General features: G+C 38.1%; 1 protein-coding gene across 4 annotated transcripts in view; it reads left to right on the top strand.

Annotated features, from left to right (window-relative positions):
- The window catches only part of ASCC3 (activating signal cointegrator 1 complex subunit 3), a 281,717-nt gene that overhangs the window by 31,999 nt on the left and 230,884 nt on the right, over positions 1-18,834 (top strand). For all 4 annotated transcript variants that reach the window (XM_075087348.1, XM_075087349.1, XM_075087350.1 and 1 more), the window contains one exon: positions 17,743-17,863. In XM_075087348.1, the coding sequence (XP_074943449.1) occupies positions 17,743-17,863 (121 nt within the window). The remainder of the gene's footprint in view (positions 1-17,742; positions 17,864-18,834) is intronic.

The following is an 18,834-nucleotide window of genomic DNA, read 5'->3' as shown; positions in this document are numbered from 1 at the left end:
ACAAATAAAATCTGAAAGGTCATAGAATTGTAGAATAATGAAGGCTGGAAAAGACCTCTAAGATCATCAAGTCCAGCCGTCAACCCAACACCACCATGCTTCCTTTAAACAATGTCCGAAAGTGTCACGTCTACATGTTTTTTGAACACCTCCAGGGATGGTGACTCCACCACCTCTCTGGGCAGCCTGTTCCAGTGCCTGACCACTCTTGCAGTAAAGACATTTTTCCTAATATCCAGTCTAAACCTCCCTGGATGCAACCTGAGGCTATTTCCTCTCGTCCTATCGCTAGTTACCTGGGAGAAGAGACCAACATCCACCTCACTACAACCTCCTTTTCAGGGCGTAGGGTGGTGTCCAGTATGGGCATGCTGGACTGAGACCAGTAAAGGGCCACAGGGATGATGAAGGGACTGGAGCATCTGACGTACAAGGAGAGACTGAGGGCTGGGGTTGTTTAGGTTGGAGAAGGGAAGGCTCAGCGGGATCTGATCTTGTCAGATCTGATGGTGAGGGAGTGAAGAACATGGAGCCAGACTCCTCTCGGTGACATCCAGTGGCACGACTAGAGGCAATGGGCATAAACTGAAATAGAGGATGTTCCATGTAAACATAAAACATTTTTGTCACTGTGAGGGTGGTCAAACATAGGAGCAGTTTGCCTAAGAGTGGTAGAGTCTCCCAGCCTGGAGACTAGATGATCTGCAGAGGTTCTTTCCAACCTCAACTGTTCTGTGATTCTGTCATTTCAACTGAATAAATAGAAATAGTTGGAGAAAACTCTTTGTTATATTTACTTCTAAATCTGTACTAAGTCCTCATTTTTCCTCATGGATTTCTTGAATTAAAATAAAGTGTAAACTATCCCTTACCCGAATATGTTCTTCTAAGTTAAAAAACTTCTTGTTTTGTAACAGGCACCTTCATAGTAGAATCTCATAATAAATAAGTTGAGTGGGTCTTTTAAGTAGTTATATTTTAACCTTATGTGTAACTTAATGAATTATGGTATACCGGAAATAAATACTCCTTGTGTTGCAAGTAATCTCAATTAGGTTTTAAAATGACCTTGATTTCAGATGTGTTAAATTGGTCTCCTAAATTAAGTATCTATAAATAATGGGCATTTGTTGTTCAGAGAAATTATTCATTTAGTTTCCTGCATTAAGGAGGAATCCGTAATGGTCATTACTGTATTAAGAGAAAATACATACAGTCTTAATTTACATGACCACATTTCTGATAACCTTTAAAAGCCTAACATTATTTATGTGAACACTTAATTTTTTTCAAGTGTAAGCTAAGCCATGTAACATTGTGAAATGAGATTGAAACACAGTTCAACAGGAAAGAGCATATTTTAGAGCTTATAATGCAAACCAGCTGCAAAAGGATTTTTGAATTCCTACAGGTTGTATACATTTGCTCGCTACTTCAGGTAAGCCAGTGGAAGACCATATACAGCATTGCACAAAATCACATTACTTCAGGATAAGACCAGCTGTGTGTAGATTTTTGTCTCCTGCTAGTGACTTGATGTGCTGTTTGTCAGTAGCACATGCTGCAGACACTTCTCTGTATTTACTTATTGGTCATTGGTTTCAAGAATAGTCAGAGCTTTAGTGTTACATTTTGCAAATAAAAACTGTATGTTCTAGCTATTAGTATCCAAAATTTTGATGACCTGAGAAACATTTAACTCTCGTTTCTAAACCTGAATTCAGTTTAATAATTCTTAGGTCTGCATTGAGAGTGATTCCCTGGCGGGTCCGAATATGTAATTTATATTAAGAGCTCTGAACTTTTCACAGCTCACATTATAATACTGACTGTGAAAAGTGTTTTGACATTTCATTTTTAGCAGACTTGTGCGGCGCTCAGGTGCTAGTTTTGAGATCATTTTTCAGACATACTGTGCAGGCTCCAAGAGGGATGCTTTAGAGGGCTGCATGATCTGTGCACCGTGCAGTCAGCTCTGGCTCAATATTTGACTAATACTTTTGCTTGGCTGAGAGGGCAAGCGGAGCTTGTTTGCATATGCTGCGTAGCCATTCCCTGAGTTACAAGCTGACCTTCTCCATCAGAAAAGTGTAGTGTGCAGGTGTGAAACTAGATGTGTACTTTTCTTTCCTTAAGCAAAATATGACGTGAAGCATCAGCTTTTGCCGCTTTGTAGAATGCCAGATATTGGACTTCGCAAATGCTTAGCTCCTCCAAATATCAAACACGAGTGTTCTGCTGTTGGAAACTCAGTTTTACTTGTCAGTAGCTCAGCACATCAGTCTAATTGCGTATGCTTCAGTGCTCCCAGAAGGTTCTCTGCTCCTTGTCAAAGCCAAAGCCAGGCTTTTCTGTATAAGCTACTGCTGTTTCTTCAGGCTGCGACTTTTCTAACTCATCTGATGGAGAACCAAAGGTACTCCGAGAGCCCCAGTGCAAGGCTGCTGTCTTTCCTGCGTGGCTTTCATCAAGCCGTTATTAGGTGGAGAAAGACAACTTCGGTGTCAAAATACAATTTGGCAGAGCTTGAGCCCAATACAAGTAGTTTTAATATATAGTCTTTAGAAAAAATAGTGGAAAACACTATTTGAAATATATTAAATAGCATAATGTACTGAGGCATAAGTAAACAGTACAGCCTGTTAGTGAATGAGAAAATTAAATTGGCCAGAAACTGAAATCAGTGGTGATATGGCTGATGTGACTGTCCAAAGTGAAAGAAATAGGAAGACTGAATATATTTTGAAATAATAAACAAACATGTGCAAGTGCAAAGACAAAGCCTCTTGGATAAAATACCATCATCATTAAAATCAGTTAGAGATTTGTTTTTGATATCCGAAAGGGTTTTGTTTTTACTACTCCTTAGTTTGTGCTTATGTTTTTAATTTATTTTACAGAGGTGGTTTCTCAGCTGTGTATATGTATAGCTGATACTTTACATACACAGCCAGCAAAATAACACCATTATCAAATAGGGTTGCACAAACATGTATTTCTACGTGGCTTGGGAAATTTTTGCCACTTTCCCACAGAGGGACTGGATATATGGTTACACACTCACTTCTTAACTGCTCTTTACTGATTTTAACTGGTTTAGTCCAATGAGTTTCACACTGCTAATAAAATAGTCTTGCACAACAGATATAAGCAGATGTAGTAATAACTACATAAAACATTTACCAAAAACTTAATGCTCGTGTGAGCAGAGGGTAGTCATACTGCAACTTTTTGTTCCAAATAGAAAATAGAGTTAGATTACATTATGGGTTTTTTGTCATAAAAACAGACTAAACAGCTTGTTGTGGAGCATGAACTATTTTTTCTTTGAGTTATCAGATTTATCACTTAGTTATCATAAGAGACAAAATATGTTGTGCAACAGCTTTCAAAAAATGCATTAATGCAGTGAAAATCTTGGATATTTGATGTCAAAACTGAGTGTCTCAGGAGTATATTTCTGTCAGTCTGTCAAGTTCTTCAGGCCTCTAAACTTAGCACGTTAATGCCGTGCTGGAGCTAGGCATGGATTCTGCAGAAAAGCAACAAAAGCATTCTGTGCTTCAGCATCTTGTGTTACTATATATTATAATTAGTATCAATATAGTTTTATTATATAGATAATTATATTACTATCTTGTATTACTTGGCAAAGTTTATCAAAACTCTAAGTTTGTGGAGGCTGCATGTAAGAGTAGCAAAATATCGTGGTACTTTTCTTATGTAGAAGTCATTATTAAATCTTTCCTTATTAATGTTAAGTTCATTGAAGAATAAAACTGTGGAAGTGAGCGAAGGGCTTTGCAAGTGGAATTTTGGAATAAGGAGTCTACTGACTCTCCTTACTCAAAGTAATCAAGTTAAATGTTCAATATCCTGACATACTAGTTAAATTGTCATTCTTTAAAAAAATGCAGATGCTGAAAACATAAAAATATGCATCCAGGTATGTAGAGATTAAAAAAATAATTTAAAAAAAACCCACAACCAGGAAATGTTGTTTTGACTGAACATATTTTTAAAATGTCAACATCTGTATTTTTATATCCCATTGTAAAGACCTTAAAGACCTTCATTGTAAGCACTGCCAGACACTTTGAGTGTTACAACTATATTTCGTAGTTGATGTTAAGTGGAGAATGTGTTAATATAGACTGACTATTGGTAGGAGAAGCAGTTTCTGAAGATGACTTCATCATTACTATATGCTAAAAAATAATTAGAAAAGGGCTCACAGGAGGTCCATTGTATAGAAGCTAGCACGTGAAATAAAGCATGGAAAACTGAGGAAATTAAATATGACAAGGTAATTGCTAGTCTGGCTTGATGCGAAGAAGTAGCATTAGTACAAACATATTTAGTGTTAGAGTAATGCACCAACGGACTGTGGCTTGCAGGAAAAGACAGTCAGAAGGAGGGAGCATAGCAGTAGACTGGCAGCATAAAACATACATTTGTAAATATTGGCTGTTCTTAGTGAGGAAAAATCTCACCAAGAGTTCCGGTAAACTTTCAGATTCTTGGCAAGTTTGTTTCCAGTCCTAGCATAGCTTTTGCAGTAACCAAGCAACTTTCACTGTTAAAAGAAGCGTACATGAGCATCACCTCTCAGATCTGTTATACACAGAGCAGTTTTCTACTCCTTGTGAAATACTCTTCAGGATGCTGTAAGTTACCTAGTTGCTCCATTTGGACGTGGAAATACAGTTTCCTGTAATGGCTCTAAGCAGACACTGAGAATTGGAAAGTTTATTATTAGTTTGATAAATATTCCATATCCATTTTTATACATGACATAGCTAGACTACCAGTGCTATTTAGTAATGGGAATCGTCACAGGTTGTATCGCTATGTCCCTGTACTGTACTGTACTGTAAAAACCTGGTACTGGTTTTTACTTATTCTTGAACCACCATTCATTTGGAATCTTTTTTTTTTTTTTGCCATGTTGAACAAAGTTAAAGTGTTATCCAAAACTGTGTAAGGCTCTTAAAAAGTTATAAATGGCTTGGTTTTGGTGAGAGAAGGAAATGGAGGTACTTATCTGACATCCAGGAACGTTCATCTTTTGCTCCTGGAGAACTCTTCAACCAGCCCTACCAGTGATTATACTAATGTAGTAATGGTCGTAGATGTAAGTTTAAGTAACTCAAGCTTCAGTATCATAGCTTAGACGTCTGTTAGAAAACATGGAAGAGCAATATCTAGTAGTTTTTCCAAGTATCTGGGACATAAGACAGACAGGAGGTGCTCGTAGCCAGAGTAAATTTTTAACAGTTCACATTCTTCCTACTTTCTATTCCGTCATTATTTGCTTATGTGCTCCCTGGAGTCACTTCAAAATTTCATCTCCAAACCCCTCCGCGTTTAGTATGGCTCCTCTTTTGCCTTTGGACAATTTAGAAGACTTTTGCCAGGGAACTTCCTGAGGACAGACCGAATTTCTGCTGCCATTATATTACTTTCATGTAACTGTTTACTAAAAGTTAGGTTTGTCTCTTAATAACCGTCACACACAAGTTTACTATGGGAAATTTTTTGCATAGTAGAAAATAAACAAAATTCAAACTGTCCTTAGAAATTATATCCTGGTTAAAATCAAAGAAGTGGTGTAGCTCTTGTTGTGAGGCTTCTCTGAGAGAACAGTTCAAAAAGCTTCTTTCATTTTGACTTCAACCCAGGTAATTTAAATGTTCATTGCTGTGTATATGCAACACCACTTTGGTTATGATACTATGTTGATGTAACTTAATCTGCATTTTTCTTACTGTATTGTGAAATTATAACATTAGCTTATAGTTTTTTGTGTGTGTACCCTTACATCACAGATATTTTCATGTCAAAGCAACTTGTCTTATAAAACGTGTTTGGTTTTAAGCATCAAAGTGGCTCTTCCTTTTGTTCAGTAAAAGGACTTTCTAGCCCTAACAAATTAACATATCACAAAGCTTATCCCCCATTACCTAGTTCATAAAAGCAGTACCCGTTATGGGAAAGTACAGGCATACGTGGATCACCCCTGTGGTGTTTTATCTTCATCTTATCATCAAAGATTCTAACTTGGCATGAAACTGGCTTTTCAAGCTTATATTCTTCTCTTTGTAATTTTATTAAAATTACTAAGAATTTTATATTCAGACATATAAAGCTTGTCTCTCATTATTCTTGACCATGGAGCTTATCTGCTCCCCCTTCATACAGAGAAAATAATCCAGTTATTTTTGATACAGTTTTCTCCTTTTTCAGTTGTGGCCTTCTTTTTTTAAATCAGAAGTGTACAGCTCTGTTGATGTCCAAGGACTGTTGAAACCCCAAGGATGATAGGAAACTGTCTTTTTGTGAAAACAGAGCCATGCTGTCTCCCTTCATAAGAAACCAAATTGAATGGTGTTTGAGTGCTGTTTTTTGAGGACAGAACTTAAGAAATTATGAAAGAGCCACAGTGAGAGCCAGGAGATGCTAGGCTTCATCCTGGTGCTGAGATGGTCACTCTCCTTCCTGATAGTAACTTTTTCCTGTCAACTCCTTTACTTCAGTTTTGTACTAAGAGAAAGCTTGTTGTATCTTTGAGGTGGTATGAGGCTTGATCTATTCATGATAACTTTTTGAATCAGCTTCAATATATCATTAAACTTAATGAGATATTTTTCTAGAGCAAACCAGTCTCTAGCTGATAGAACTTTTTCCCTTTTTGTGTTCTTTGATGCTGGAAGTTCTTTTCACATCCACATGGAGACGTAAGGAGCTACAAGCTCTGCAATAAAACGGTCAGATGGCACCTGAAAGATTAAGGCTTACTCATTAACTAGACAAAAAAATAATATTCCTCCAAAACCTTTTATGGAAGGCAGGAAGGGAGGAAACCCCACAAAAAAAACCAAAAACCAAAAACCAAATCCAACCCCAAACCCACAGCTGCTTGCGCACAGCAGTCCCAGGGCAGTTTCCTGCAGCTCTCGGTGCTGTGCGGTTTCCAATACCCCATATCGCTACAGCGAGCTTGTGCTGGTGGTGCTTTGCTGCTGGGCTCGCTGGCGTGTGCCAATGCCGCTGCGCTCGTGCTGCAGCGCGCAGAGGGTGAAAGCAGGAGGCACAAAGAGCAGTCATTTGGATCAGTCTCCTCCACGGGCCCCTTCAGATCCCTGAAAATTTCTGTCTCTCTGTCAAATTCGGAAGTTACTGAAGAGGCTTAAGACTTGTTTGTTAGTTCACATGCTGGTAAATGCACAGAGTGATTTAGTAGGCCTTGTTTCCTTGGAGAGCTAGGCTAAAAATTCATCTTTAGCTGAAACCCTTTTTCTCCTTTTCTGCACACACCTAAAATAATACAAAAGGCTACGTTTCAGGGAAAAATTTGTCTTGTTTCCTTCTTGGCCGCTTGAACGTGTGGCAGCCCAGGGCGTTGGAGCACACAGCCTGGGGCTGGTTGGCACAAGCAGAGGCGTGAGGCCTCTCGGCCTGTTTCCTGGGTGGCCCGATGGGCCTCACAAGCCTTTCACTGAGGGTCTTAGAATTCTGGCTTCACTATCCTAACTGGGGCAAAACTAGCTTTCAGTGTTGGAGTCCCTCGCTACTCTCCATCACCCACCTCTTTTGAGCAATATGAACTAACTGCTTGGCTTTCTGGCATTTTCTCATATGTTGTCACTGCGTTTTAGAATAGCAGAAGTGTTGGACTAGAGGTGGATGGCTCCATGCTCGGCCAAGAGTACTGCTTTTTGTGAGAATTTGGATTTGTACTACTGCAATGGTGGCACAGGCATCTGTCTATTACCTTTACAAATACTTTTTCAGTAATTCCAAACTTGCCTGCTCCCTATGCTTAGAAAAGTGCCAAGTGCAGCAATTAGCTAATCTTAGGATTTTTTTTCTTCAAAATTCATAAATAGCTGATACCAGAATGCTTCTGAAGATAAATACTAGTTTAAGAAGTCATGTAACAGCAAATTTTTTTAGGCTTAAATTGGTCTTTGGGGCTTCCTTTTCAAAAGGCATGTATGCTGTTTGTAGCTGGGTTTGACATTATTTCTAACTACCGAAGTCTTTAGGCTAAATAAGGTGGTAAAAGTTGCCATGTAGCTATATATTTGAAATTTTCAAAATTAGTGCATCTGTGTAAGTTTCCAATTAGTCAGTGTTAAAACATTGATGATGGTGGTGATCTCTCCAGTCTACTTATTTTCAATTAAAAATATTAAGAATATTTACTAAAGGTGCATTGTGTTTTTGTGCTGGTCTCTGTCAAGTATGGTAGACAGTTTTAGTACGGATTTGCACAAGAAGCTGGAGAAAGCTTTCCAGCAAATATTTTAGAACTATGCTGTGACATTTCATGCTATTTTTCTTTTTAATAAGAAGAATGCTAAAGAGATATCTGTAATTAAAACTGATAGGAAATTAAATTGGGAAGAAGACTGTTCTAGGCCTAGTAGGCAATATTTGCATATACTTTCAATCTGATAGTCTGGGTTTTGAGTATTGTTATAAGAATAATTATCTTCTTTTTCTCCTGTAACTGATCAATTTCAGTGTTTTAACTTCAGATTTCAGTGTGATTGAAAAGGAGTCTTGACCGGTAACTGTAGGCTGATTCTTCTAAGAAATTAGTTTTTCTGTTTTAATACTCATTTTGGAATTTTTCGTGCTGTGATTCATTTATTTCTACTAGTCTGTAGTTGAAGTAAAATTGCATAGTGATCTGTGGATACAGAAATACAGAAATAGAGGGTATGCTGACGTGCAGAGGAGAAACACTATTAAAAAGAATAATTGGCTGTGTCTTTATTTGCATATTGAACTTTTACATCTGGACTAAAAATGTGTCCGGGCTGAAGACCAGATTTCCAGTGTTTTTTGTTGCACTGCAAATATAGTAATGAGAAAAGCAATCAAAAGTTGAATGTTGAGTAAGAATTTGTTATGAATGCGTTATCTTTATGCAAAGATCTTTCCCAAAGACAACGTTATATGAAAACTTCTCCATCAGCTTCCTTCTTACTTAGCATTATTCTATCTTATAAGTAAAAATGAAAGCTTTTATTAGGGGAATTCATAGAATTTTGCTGTTTTTCTTTAATCTGCTTGTTTCTAACTTTACATTTAATTCATTATTTTCTTCCAATTGCTGACTGAAAGTGAAGCTAACTGGTTTCACAGACAGACCCTTAAGACCTCACTGATGACAAGTAGTAACTTCTCATTCATTCTCAAGAAGCTGGCACTTGATTCCGCTGGAGGCTGCCTGAGAGCTAGGTGCTCCTTGTCCCGTTAGAATGCCTGCTCGTGAGCACATCATTCTGTCGTATCTGATTCCAGTGATCAGTGAGGTTGCAATATGAGAGTTCTCCAGCCCCTGTACCAAGGAACAGCCATCAGAAAAGCATTCTGCATACACATGGTTTATCTGCACCTTGCCTTCAGAGTGCTAGAAGTGCCTGGCCACTGTTCTGTTGTGAGGCAAGTGCAGTTAAGTTGAGCTTGCTAAGACTCTATGCAAGTCTTCTAGGTGGAAATGGTTCCTAGGACTGGAAGATCATTTCTGTGTAGGTGGACTTAATGTGATGGGCTGCGTATTCAGAAATGCCAGGCTTGAAAAAAGAAAAGCAGATCTGAGAGCTGAATTACTTTCTCACATACCTAATACCTGTTTTTAATAACAAGGGTAAGAATTTATGCTTTGTCTGGCTTGTCTTACTTTAATCAACCTGTAAGAAACATGAAAATACAGAACAGCTGAGATTTCTCTTTAAACCAAGTCGTCCTCTATAATCTGTAGATGTTAGAGGTAGTGATAGTCCATTACTTTTCAGCACAGTAGCAATCAGCAATCGGTGTATATATTATATCCATGAAGTTTGTGTTGAATTTTCTCATGAAAAAAAAAAACCTCAATCTTCAGTGTCTTTGGTTTTTGTTACTGAATCTTTTAAGCAGTAGCTAACATGAATTTTTCTGTCTGGTACTCTATATCTAGACAGCTTGTCCAGTAAACCTGTAGCCCAAGAAGAATGTTGTATTTTTCCTATCATTTTTGAAATGAAGCAATCATTTCAGTTACTTAAGAGCTACTAGAACAGAAGACATTTGAGATCGTGCTATGGAGATGATTCTTCCACTGCGGTTTCAAAACTGTGCCTTTAAAAGCTATATCATCTGCAAATAAGCTGCTAAGTGCAAGCATGGCAATTAGCTGTGTAGGTGGTACTACACAAACTAGAGCAGCTGTTAGGCTATAAAGATACAGAGATACAAAGGACAACCACTGGTTGGCTGAATTTGTTTTTCTGATTCATTTATTGGTGCAGAGCAGTACTTAGTACTAAGACTCAAGCAAGGTACAAGGACCATTCCTAGTCTATTTTTTTTCTTATTTGAAAAACAAAATATTTTCGGAGATTTATGGGATCCCTTCCCACTTCATAGATGCAGAAATCAAGAAAATGCCCTTGAGATGGCAGATAGTTTATGATGTCAAAATAATGCTCACAGTTCTGTACCTCATATTTGAGGTCACACTAAGGACCTCCAAGGCTCCCTGTAAATTGTGCCATATGGAATTGAAAACTGATTATAATCTATTTAACATTCAGAGTAAAATCTTGTTTCAATCTTGAACTGTGAGTTCAATAATAAAGATGTACTTTTAATGGCTGATCCGTACTTGAAAAAAATTACTGTGTCATGCATTTCACTGTGGTTCACCTTTTTGCTTGTTACCTGCTTGGGCATATAGACTGCTGTCTGTCTGCAAGACTGCTGTCTATGTCTCCTTGCTTTTTCCATACAACTAGCGTCTATTCGGTAGAAATCCTTAGCATGGTGACCTTGCCTCACCTTTCTAATGCAATATGACACATCTTGTTCTTTGTTTCCTAGACTTATTACTCATTACACTTTCTTCCAGATATTGAGGCTATGCACATAAAATGATATGTGAAAATTATTCAAACAAATATGAGTGACCATATATCACACTCATCTATGTCTATGGTCACTGAGCAGTAGCTGAAGTCATCTGGGACCTTTGTTATTGAAGGCAGTCAGGGTTGCCTTTTGGGTACAATCTGTTACGGACTTAAGGAACATAATAGTTTGGCTGGTATTCAAGAAACCACCAATTGACACACAGCCTCTCCAACTGTTGCCTGCTGTCTAGTTTATCTCATTATAACTTAATAAAAAGGCAACTATGAACATTCGCTAGATTTCTTTGGCTGCTCTCAGGGTCTTGGACATTGACTTTTCAGGCCAGAATATATAATAATGTATGAAATCTGAAAGGCTAGCACCTACACTGAATACAGAATTATGTCCCTGTGCCACTTCCTGTATCAGAACCCTCACAGATTTTTGCAAACAAGATTGCACAGGTGTTTTCTTCCTACCCGGCTGTCCTGAAAGGCTCATGATCTGGGTAACTGTAGGTCTGAGAACTTTATTTATTTATTTATGTATTTACTTACTTACTTACATGCAGTGTTACACTTTGTTTAATTTTTTTTTCATCAGCTGTGTGAAGTAATTGACGGCATTCAAGTTACAGACTCAAGTGTCAGGATCATGTGTCTGCCATTCAAGCCTTCACCATCTTTATTTCAGGCATGAATTTTCCTATTGTCCTGTTTTTAGAGTAAGCACTTGGGATGAGAGGCAGAAGCTTACTATGTTAGAAATAAGTATGGTGCTAGGAAAGTGTTGAAGAAATTACCAGAGTAACAGCAAGTTCCTCGAAATATTTTCACTAAAAGCTACCATTAGGCTGTCATCAGCATGGTCCCCAGCCTTACTGTCATTCTAAGATTCATTGCTTCTAGTTGGCATTTGAATGCTAGAAGTTTCATCCCACAGACTGTTGGGTTGAGTTGGGTATGACCCTGCTAACTCCTGGGTTTGATTAATGGAAAGCATTTCATTTGGAATGAAACATAATAATTAGCCTCTTAAGCTATGTAAATTACTAGCAGTGCATCACAGTTTTTCAATTTGCGTTTTCTCCTCTAGCAGAGAAAGCAAAATGTTTAGAAGCAAAATATTGTATCCAAAATCCTTAAACAGTGTAAAACCTTTGAAGAAGTTCTCCTTTTCTGTAGTGAATATTAGCCATTTCTGTGCAGCTTACACTAGATATTTGTCCAAAAGAGCAATGCAGCTCATTGGGGGTTAGTGCTTTGTCACTTGGAGAGGCTTAAGAGTAGATAGGAATGACAAATTGCCTCATAACTTTCTTAAGCTTTCTATTTTACACAAATGGTTACTTTGTTTTTCTTCCACTACTCTCTGAGGAGTTTGATTCTTGACGGACATATTCAGCAGAGTAGTAGGGCAATCTCCTTGAATGCCATCAGGAGGAGTCTGTTCTGGCATTAGAAAATGACACAGCCTCCCGTGACAAGTGATACGTTTGGTTTTTGTAAATCAACATGCAAAGCAACTTTAGAAACCAGTCAGTTCAGCATTGTGCCTCCAGCTGAACATCCAGGCATGAGACTGAACTGTGGCAGTCAGGACTACATCAGCAATTAGTAGGTACTGGAGGGTGTTGTGGATTTTGCTCTTTTACAGTTGGTTCAGCCTTTGTTGATAACTAAAATTTATACCGTCAAAAAATGAAACTGCTATAGGAAAGGTTACGTCCTGGCAAAAGAAGGCTGCTTTATTTCTTGGTCAGATGTTTTCTGTGCCTTGGGGCTTCATTTTTCCTAGTAGGCACAAGGCAGTTCAACACAGCTCCTAATTTTATTTTTCCTGTTCCTTGATTTATAGAGTCAACCTGTCACTATAAATTAAGTGCTTTCCAGTGTAAGATTGATAACAGCAGTGAGGTGGTTACTTTGTATAAACTTTGGCCCAGGATTATTTGGGTATCGTGACTGTTTATACTAAAAATGTAATTCTTACAGTGGAAAGGTTTTCTTAAGGAAGCTAATTTTGTGCTATTTCTGAAGATGTCAGACTCAGCATTCACATAATTGAAGTTGGATCCCAACAAGTGGTGTTTTCTCTCAAACTCATACCAGTTTTCATGAGTTACCATAGGGTGCAGTTGCTGCTTAGATCTTCAATGATGTCTACCATTATACAAGTTCAGGTTGTTGTTTAATTTGTTGACTACTTTGGAAATCAGGCTTAAAAACTCCAACAAATGTTGAAGTTTTTCTGAAATGTTAAAGACTTATGAATGGATCCTGGCATGTCTTTGGAAGTCTAAGCAAATGAGAAGACAAAGAATTTCACTTTGAAATAGCAGCATTCTGTGGTAGTTCTTAATACCTTAATTAGGAAGCAGTGTGTTAGTCCTATAATATGAACAAATCTGGTGATTAATAACATTCGTTTTACAAGTCCTCAAGTTTAGTTATTTCTGCTCTTTGCAAACTACTTCTACCTTTGCTACCATTTCACCATCAGTGGTAGGTGGTGACAGATCTTGCTCTAATTTTTTCTCAATGTCTCAGCACTTCTACTTCTGTCTTGGTTTAGCTTTCAATGGTTATTTTCCACCCATGATCCCTGGCAGGTTTCTAGTAGGCGTAGGAGACATCTTGTCAATAAGAACAGGTCATTGCTTCTGGTCTTCTGTATCCTTTAGCTTGTTCCCCTCAGTCTTGAACAATGAGCTCAGCCTGTCTTAGCTGTTTAAAATTATCTGAAAGCCTTCTTCCTTTTCAGACAGCAGCAAGATTATTTAGGTGATACAGACAGTTCTCAAACTGCTGGCAGCAGATGAATACCACACTCTGTCCACAGATCAAGAAGGCAAAATGGAGTGACTTTTACCACATGAGCATTGCAGAGTCTGTCATGTGTAATACTGTATGGGTTCAGTTCTCTTTGACTGATAGGCTGTCTGGAGAGTAGGATATGCAGTTTCACCTTGGTACTCTTCTGAGCTCCTAGCTCACTGGGGACAGAGTAAGAGATACTGGTTTTACTTCATGACCTCTGGCCATAGAGTAGAAAGCATTCTGTACCATTACTGCTTCGTCATATGGCTCTGCTGTTCTAATTAGTTGGAACAGTTTTGATGTGGGTGGGTTTTGTTTCAGAATATATTGGGAAAACAGGAGTGGAAAAAAATATCTTCCTGTTCCAAAAAACAATGTCACCCATTTCCCCATCAAAGCTCATCTTTTCTGACTGATGCTTTTCTAGCTTGTTCTTAACAGTTTCCAGCGACAGATGCTTTGGAGTTCTGTGCAGACCTGAAGGTCTACATTGGATGTTTTAGGGCTAATGTGTTGTTTGCCTTCTGGGGGTGACGGGGTGGTGGTGTGTGTGTGTTTGTTTTGGGTTTCGGGGGGCAACATGGTAAATCTGAATATGCTTACACTCTGTATGCTGCCTTGATGAGAAGCTTGTGTTTAAGCCCAGATCTGGTTGAAATGAAAACATTTAATTTCCCTGTCTTGCTGGTATTCCACAGTCAACAGGACATTAGGAAAGTTGAGGCAAGCTTGTATTCAGTTCTTGATACAATAAAGCTTTTTCAAATACACTTATTGCTTTTGTAATTATTTGTTCCCACCCTGCCTTAAGCATTTACCACTGGAAAATACCTACTTCTCAAATTTACCAGTACTAATGTGCCACTTTTTTTTGAAAGATAAAAACAAGGTTGCCATATATCTTTAGATAATAGCTAAAATGTGGCAGTAAAGTGACAGCGAACAGTTATGCAAAAGACAAGAACTAGTGATCATTGTTAGTGAAGGCTAGATAAAGAGAAATCCGTCATAGCTTGAGAAGCTTGACAGCAGAATTGACACCTAGCCAGCAGTTCCCTGTCCTGTGTTTTTGTACTTTGTGTCTTCTATCTGAGTATAGAATTCTCTATTTTCCACATTTATTGCTTTTTTTTTTCAGACTGCTTCTCCAATTTGCCATCCTGGGTTACTCTAATGAAAGAAATAAAAAACTTCATATATTTCACTGCTGTTATTCCATGGTCTCTGCAAACTCTGCCATCACTATACTAATTTGCACAAACCGTATGTTTTTCATAGAAACCCTGAGGGCCAGGAGTAATACTTTTTTTTTTTTTAATCTTTAAATGACAGCTTATATCATGAAGTACAGATTGGCCTGAAAAAAGGAATCATTGATCTGATGCCCTTGGTACTGTTCAAACTTCTGTAAATATATGAAGAGGCAGCATAAAGTTATTTCAAGGTGTTCCCAGAGCCACAGAAAAACTCTCTGTTAAGGAGTTGGCAAATTAAATACAGGACAGTAAGAGACCTCTCTCTTCTTTTTATATTTAGAAGAGAAATACTTGAATAGTACAGTGCTGAGGTCTTACCCTTTCATAGAACATCACATCAAAGTATATCATAACTTTTATTCTTACCTGATACCTGAAGTTGTATGAATAATATTAGCAGCAAACTTAAAGAAGACTAAGGAGAAATCGCCCTGTTTTCCTTTTTGGAAATTGAAAAAAATGGAGAAAAATTGTTTTAAGCAGTATTAGAAATCAAGAATGGGTTCTTAGTTACTTACTGCTCTACCATAATGCTTTGATTTTTAACTAAATAATTATGGATAAGATGGACAGGGAAGTGCTTTTAGTGTTTTGCGTGGGATTTTTTCCATTAAAAACAGTATTATGTAGAAAAGGGAACTTTAAATAGTGAAAGCATTACTTGCCAATGTGACACCCATCTACAAGAAAGGCTGGAAGGAGGATCCATGGAACTACAGGCCTGTCAGCCTGACCTTGGTACCAGGGAAGATTATGAAGCAGTTCATTTTGAGTGCCATCACATGGCATGTGCAGGACAACCAGGGGATCAGGCCCAGCCAGCATGGCTTCAGGAAAGGCAGGTTCTGCCTGACCCACCTGATCTCCTTCTATGACCAGATGACCTGCCTAGTGGAATAGGAAAGGCTGTGGATGGTTATCTACCTGGACTTTAGTAGGGCCTTTGATACAGTCTCCCACAGCATCCTCCTAGAGAAGCTGGTGGCTCATGGCTTGGACAGGTGTCCTCTTCACTGGTAAAAAACTAACTGGATGGCTGAGCCCAGAGAGCTGTGGTGAATGGAGCTAAATCCAGTTGGCGGCCAATAACAAATGGTTTTCCCCAGGGCTCAATTTTGGGGCCAGTCTTGTTTATATCCTTATCAATGATCTGGATGATGGGATTGAGTGTGCCCTCGGTAAGTTTGCAGATGACACCAAATCAGGTGGGAGTGTTGATCTGCTCAAGGGTAGTAAGGCTTTGCAGAGGGATCTGGACAGGCTGGATCAATGATCTGAGGTCAACTGTATGAGGTTTAACAAGGCCAAATGACAGGTCCTGCACTTTGGTCACAACAACCCCATGAAACGCTACAGGCTTGGGGAAGAGCGGCTGGAAAGCTGCATGGCACAAAACAACCTGTGGGTGGTGGTTGACAGCTGGTTGAACATGAGCCAGCATGTGCCCAGGTGGCCAAGAAGGTCAAGAGCATTCTGGCTTGTATCAGGAAGAGTGTAGCCCACAGGAGTAGGAAAGTGGTTGTGCCACTGTACTCGGCACTGGTGAGGCTGCACCTTGAATATTGTATTCAATTTTGGGCCCCTCAGTACAAGTGGGACATCGAGTTGCTGGAGCATGTCCAGAGAAGGGCAGTGAAGCTGATGAAGGGTCTGGAGAGCAAGTCTTCTGAGGACAGGTTGAGGGAACTGGGGTTGTTTAGCCTGGAGAAGAGGAGACTGAGGGGAAACCTTATAGCTCTCTCTACAACGACCTAGATGGAGGTAGTGAGGTGGGTGGTGGTCTCCCAAGTTAATAGTGATAGGACAAGAGCAAATGGCCTCAAGTTGCATCAAGGAGGGTTTAGATTGGGTATTTATCATATTGAATATTTTCACATTGAATATTTTGATTCACTGAAAGAGTAGTCAGGCATTGGAGCAGGCTGCCCGGAGAGGTGTTCAAAGAACGTATAGATGTGGCATTTCAGGGCATGGCGTAAGAGGCATGGTGGTGTTGAGTTGATGGTTGAACTTGATCCTAGAGATCTTTTCCAACCTAAATGATTCTGTGATTCTCACAACTGTGTTCATCTAACTTGCTACAAGAGAATAATTTGAGTAAGAATCATTGGTCCAAAATAGTGCTTATTGGGATTAAATTCTGTTCTGGTGTACATCCCCTATGTCATGTGGTTACACTGCACATGCTCACACAGCATTATTTGTGCAAGTAGTAAGGGCTGAAGTTGATACTAGTCGATATTAGTGTTGACTTATTTCTTCAAATTCCTGCTGTACTCCACATCTGTGATTTTTTTTTTTTTTTTAAAGGATGTGACTGTGAAAATGCAGTAGGCTATAACTCTTGTTCACTGGAATGGGAATAACTTCCTATTTATCTGACTTCTATGAGAAAGCATTGGTTCTCTTGATTTATCTGCTTAGATTGTGGAGGAATAAATTTGCAGCATAATTTGTGTAAATAACCGTAAAGTAAGATACATAAGGTTTAGTCTTGAGAAGAGTTAAATTTTATACAAGAATCTCTAAGAGAAATGTAGTTTTACATAGCAGACAAAATTCACAGATCCTAAATATTTCCAGCTGAAAACTTTCTATAATTTTCCCTTTTTGTAATAGAGAATCTGGCTGAATACTAGCATTTATACCTTTTGGGTTGAATTATTTGGAGTCAAAGTTTATTAATTTGGTTAAATATTGCAGTTCTATCTATAAATTTAGATTAATTTGGACAGTGACTTATGACTCTGTTTTCTTTGCAGTTGTTTGAACTGCTAGGTCCTGAAGGTTTTGAACTCATAGAGAAACTCCTACAGAACAGATCTCTGATTCTGGAAAGATCTTTGACTTGTCCAAATGATAACAGATTCCAGACTCTGCAAGGTAAGCAACAACAAAATTTTTATTCTAAAACAGGTAAAAACTAGTTTTCTAACTGTTCAGTTATATTTCAAACAACAGTACTATCTCTGTGTATTTAAAAAGCAAGTAAAAAAACCTGTATGGTCTTTAACCAGACCATGATTTCTTTGTTTTACAGAGGAAACAAGTGCATGTTGTGTATATTTATTTATTTTTCAAATGCCTATGGGCATGTGTAATTTTTAAGTGTATTAACTATTTTACTGTTTCTATTTTAATGGATTACTCTGGAAATATGTTGATCTTTGTTTATTCCTCATCTGCTTTCCTGTTTACTCTCTACTTCTGTGTTATCATCAAATGTAGGTCTTGGGGAGAAAAAGCACAATAACAAACATTTCTGAATAAATAAAATTAAGCTTAAGGATGGATAAGTGAGAAGGAAAAAAGGGGTTCAGGTTTTATACTGTGATTTTTGTTTTCATAAGATAAATTGCCTGGACAGAGTAATTCTTTTAAAATCTGTTTTACAAATTTCTGTTTAAAAACAAGTCTTCTCACTGTCTTCTCTGACAAAAAATAAACCTGATTGTGAATAGGTTGAGACTTATCCTAAGTCTTACATAGACGTAGCTCCATGCAGTCTATTGCATGTTCACAACATATGGAGTTAGAAAAATGTGAATAAAACTAGTAATGGTGGATTTATGTATCCTTGCAATAATTTTAAAATTCAAATAAACCCTTTTAAATATGTTTATCTTAAGTGGAAGTTATATAGGCAAGTGTTTAGAGGTTCACGTCTTATTGTGCTGATGGTTAATCTAAACTCATCAGAATAACACTTAGTTTTATCTGTTTGTGATTTCAAAGCAGAATGTCATGCTATCAGTATAACAAGGTTTTGTGTATAGGTGTTTTTTCCCTTCTGAAATAATTAAATAATAATTTTAAAATGCATTCAGTAGAAACTGAACTATTATAGTTTTTCT

Source organism: Phalacrocorax aristotelis, chromosome 3 (assembly GCF_949628215.1).
Source record: "Phalacrocorax aristotelis chromosome 3, bGulAri2.1, whole genome shotgun sequence".
NCBI classification, from domain to species: domain Eukaryota; kingdom Metazoa; phylum Chordata; class Aves; order Suliformes; family Phalacrocoracidae; genus Phalacrocorax; species Phalacrocorax aristotelis.
The sequence above is the reverse complement of the archived record's forward strand: the minus strand, read 5'-3'. Positions and strand labels throughout refer to the sequence as shown.